Source organism: Apis dorsata, unplaced genomic scaffold, assembly GCF_000469605.1.
Source record: "Apis dorsata unplaced genomic scaffold, Apis dorsata 1.3 scaffold_68, whole genome shotgun sequence".
NCBI lineage: Eukaryota > Metazoa > Arthropoda > Insecta > Hymenoptera > Apidae > Apis > Apis dorsata.
The window spans coordinates 1,261,782-1,264,460 of record NW_006263366.1 but is presented as its reverse complement, the minus strand read 5'-3'; the positions used below and the strand labels follow the sequence as shown (position 1 = coordinate 1,264,460).

General features: G+C 36.0%; 1 protein-coding gene across 1 annotated transcript in view; it reads right to left on the bottom strand.

Moving 5' to 3' along the window:
• LOC102677285 (neuroligin-4, X-linked) overlaps positions 1-2,679 on the bottom strand; it is a 219,658-nt gene that overhangs the window by 101,321 nt on the left and 115,658 nt on the right. Inside the window, exon 4 of the mRNA XM_006610083.1 lies at positions 570-879. Coding sequence (XP_006610146.1) covers positions 570-879 — 310 coding nt within the window. The remainder of the gene's footprint in view (positions 1-569; positions 880-2,679) is intronic.

Here is a 2,679-nt window from a genome sequence, read left to right as displayed (position 1 = left end):
AAAAAAAAAAAAAAAAAGAAATGGGATGGAGAGAAGTGAACATATGGAAACTATAATATACAGTTATCTTCAACGCGTAAATCTTCGCTATTATTATTTACGTGCCTGGTGATAGCGATAAGAAATTTCATGCCTCATCAAACAATGAGTATCGTTGTAACGCTACCGAGTTGATGTACGATTTGGATTAACGTTTTTAAAAAAAGTATACACGGTGGAGATAACAGAGATCGAATGTGTTAATGGACTTTGCATAACAAGTCCATCCAGATCATTTACAATCGTCTAAACGAATTACGTCTACGATGGATTCAATTTGTATTAGATATTTGTAAAATTTAATGAAGAGATCGCTTTGATAAAATCTTGAGAGAAAAATAAAGATATTATTCAAGTTCCTCTTTTGATCGAAGAATATTATCGATACTTTGGTGAGAATGCAAAGATGGAACAGATTAAAGAAAACGATAAAGATGATAGATGATAATATGATATTAAAAAAAAATTAAAAGAAATTAAAAATATTATTTATTAAGAAAGTTATAAGGAAATAAATAATCGATGCTTACCCGAATCCTTGGAATTCCGGACCCATGTACGAGAGAAGATCTTTCTGAAAGTCTGGCTTGATGACCACGCCATCTACGCTGGGCCCAAACGCGCTCAAAAATGTCGGCGGTTGGATATTGACTTTCATCAATTCCTCCAAACTTCGATCCCGAAGACAATCGACGATCAGTTCGTTGTTCTTGAACAAATCATTCGGAATCGTGCAATTGACCGCCTTGGCCAGTTTTAAGGCGTAAGAAACAGGATCCTCGACCACTGCCCACGACGAGAGGGCGCTGCCTGATAATAGAATAGCCCTCTTGAACAGACCTAATTGCAAAAAGAATTTGACGTGTGTGAATTTAATAATGAAAAACTCTGAGGAATTTTTTATAAGAGAAAAAAGTATAGTGTTAAAGAGTCTAGTTTAATGTCTATTTAAACTAATATTTAATATTAATCTTCAAGCCTATATATTCCAAGAAAGATGTTGATATAAACATGCAAGAATATTTTGTTTTAGTTTTATTTTTAAATGGAAATGGGATACGTGTTTCTTCCTCTCTCTCTATTTGTCTTTTGTTTTTTATATCTTTGCGAAGGGAAATATCGAAAATAAAAGAAATATCGGTTTTCTTTGTTGATCGTAGACATGCATTAAACGAGTATATTCTAACTATAGCTATAGAAAGTAGAGTTCCAGGAAATTCTCAAGAAGAAACTTATTTCTGATTTTTCTTTCGCCAACAGAACCAATGATGCTTTTCCATGGCGTCTACTCTTTGAAAATCTATCCTTTTAGAGGAAAAGAAATCAATTTGTAATAATATAGCCGTCACATTCTTTGATCTCGGTTAGTTCAAATAGAAAACATACGAAAGCTTCTATTCAATAGAGATTCGAAGAAAACAACTATTTATCGAACCCTTTAAATTCGATCATTGTGTTCGAATTTAGAAATAAGAAGGTCAAAATGGAGGAAACTCGATCTAAATAAAGATACTTCGAGATACTTTAAAAGAAATTAGACCATGTTTGAAATTTTTTTCACCAGTTCTAATTTCATCGTAATTTCTGCTGCATAGTATGTCGATAAGCCTGCTTCAATAATTCTTCTACACGACCAACTCTTTCGAAGAATCGAACTTGGGTGATTAATATCAAAGTACTTCACGTCGAGGAGGAAAACTACGAAAACTTTCCAAACTAATTAATTTGTTGTATCGAATAACTAAAGTTGCAACAAGTTCTCTACGAGCTTCATATATTTCCAAGCATGTACAACTTTATCGACACACTTTTTGCAAAAAGGTTCAATCTATTAATTAATAATTCGAGTATAATTTTATTATTATTCGCCCTCGACCTCGTTTCGAGCGAACAAGAAAAAAAAAATATATTCACGATACGAGTTCAAAGAGATCGCCATCGATCGTTCGTTCCAATCGAAACAAAGTGGCAAGAAGCGGAATCGAAGCCGAGTTGAAGAATTTCAAAAGGTAGAAATCGCGCGCGCAGCCATCGATCGCAAGAAACAAAGCTGTTTTCGTTAAGTCTCCTCAATTAATACGTCTTCCGGTGCCTCATCTCGCGACCGACCATTTATCAAGACAGATTTATACCAGCAATTTCGAGCGGCCTCCGTTTCGAGGGAAGCCTCGTCTGTGTACGTACGGCCAATATCGAAGCTTCGGGATCGACGAGGCTAAGCGAGAAATTCCAGCGTGACTGGGAACGCTCTTTGGAAAAGGAACGGGGGCGCAGAGGGAACGAACGAAGGAAAGAAACATGGAGCGTGGATCGTGTACGTTCCGCGGCCTCATAAAGGCGGAAAGTATTTTCTAATAGCGTATCGCGATACCCATTGGGATAGAAGAACGATATTTCACGCGCGTACCATGCCGAGAATTCTTCTTTCTCGTTTCTCTGCCTATTACAGTTTATCCTTTGTAACACAATTTCTCGTTTAGTCTTCCAAGTCCAACCAAAAAGAAATCGTCTATATCTTTCGGATTTCTTTTAACCCCCTTTTAAATATCTCCCACCCTAAAAAGTTTCTTTTGTAGTTTTAAAAAGTTTTGAGGATAATTCCTTCTCTTTCACGGAATTCTACGTTCTTCTCTCATCTTC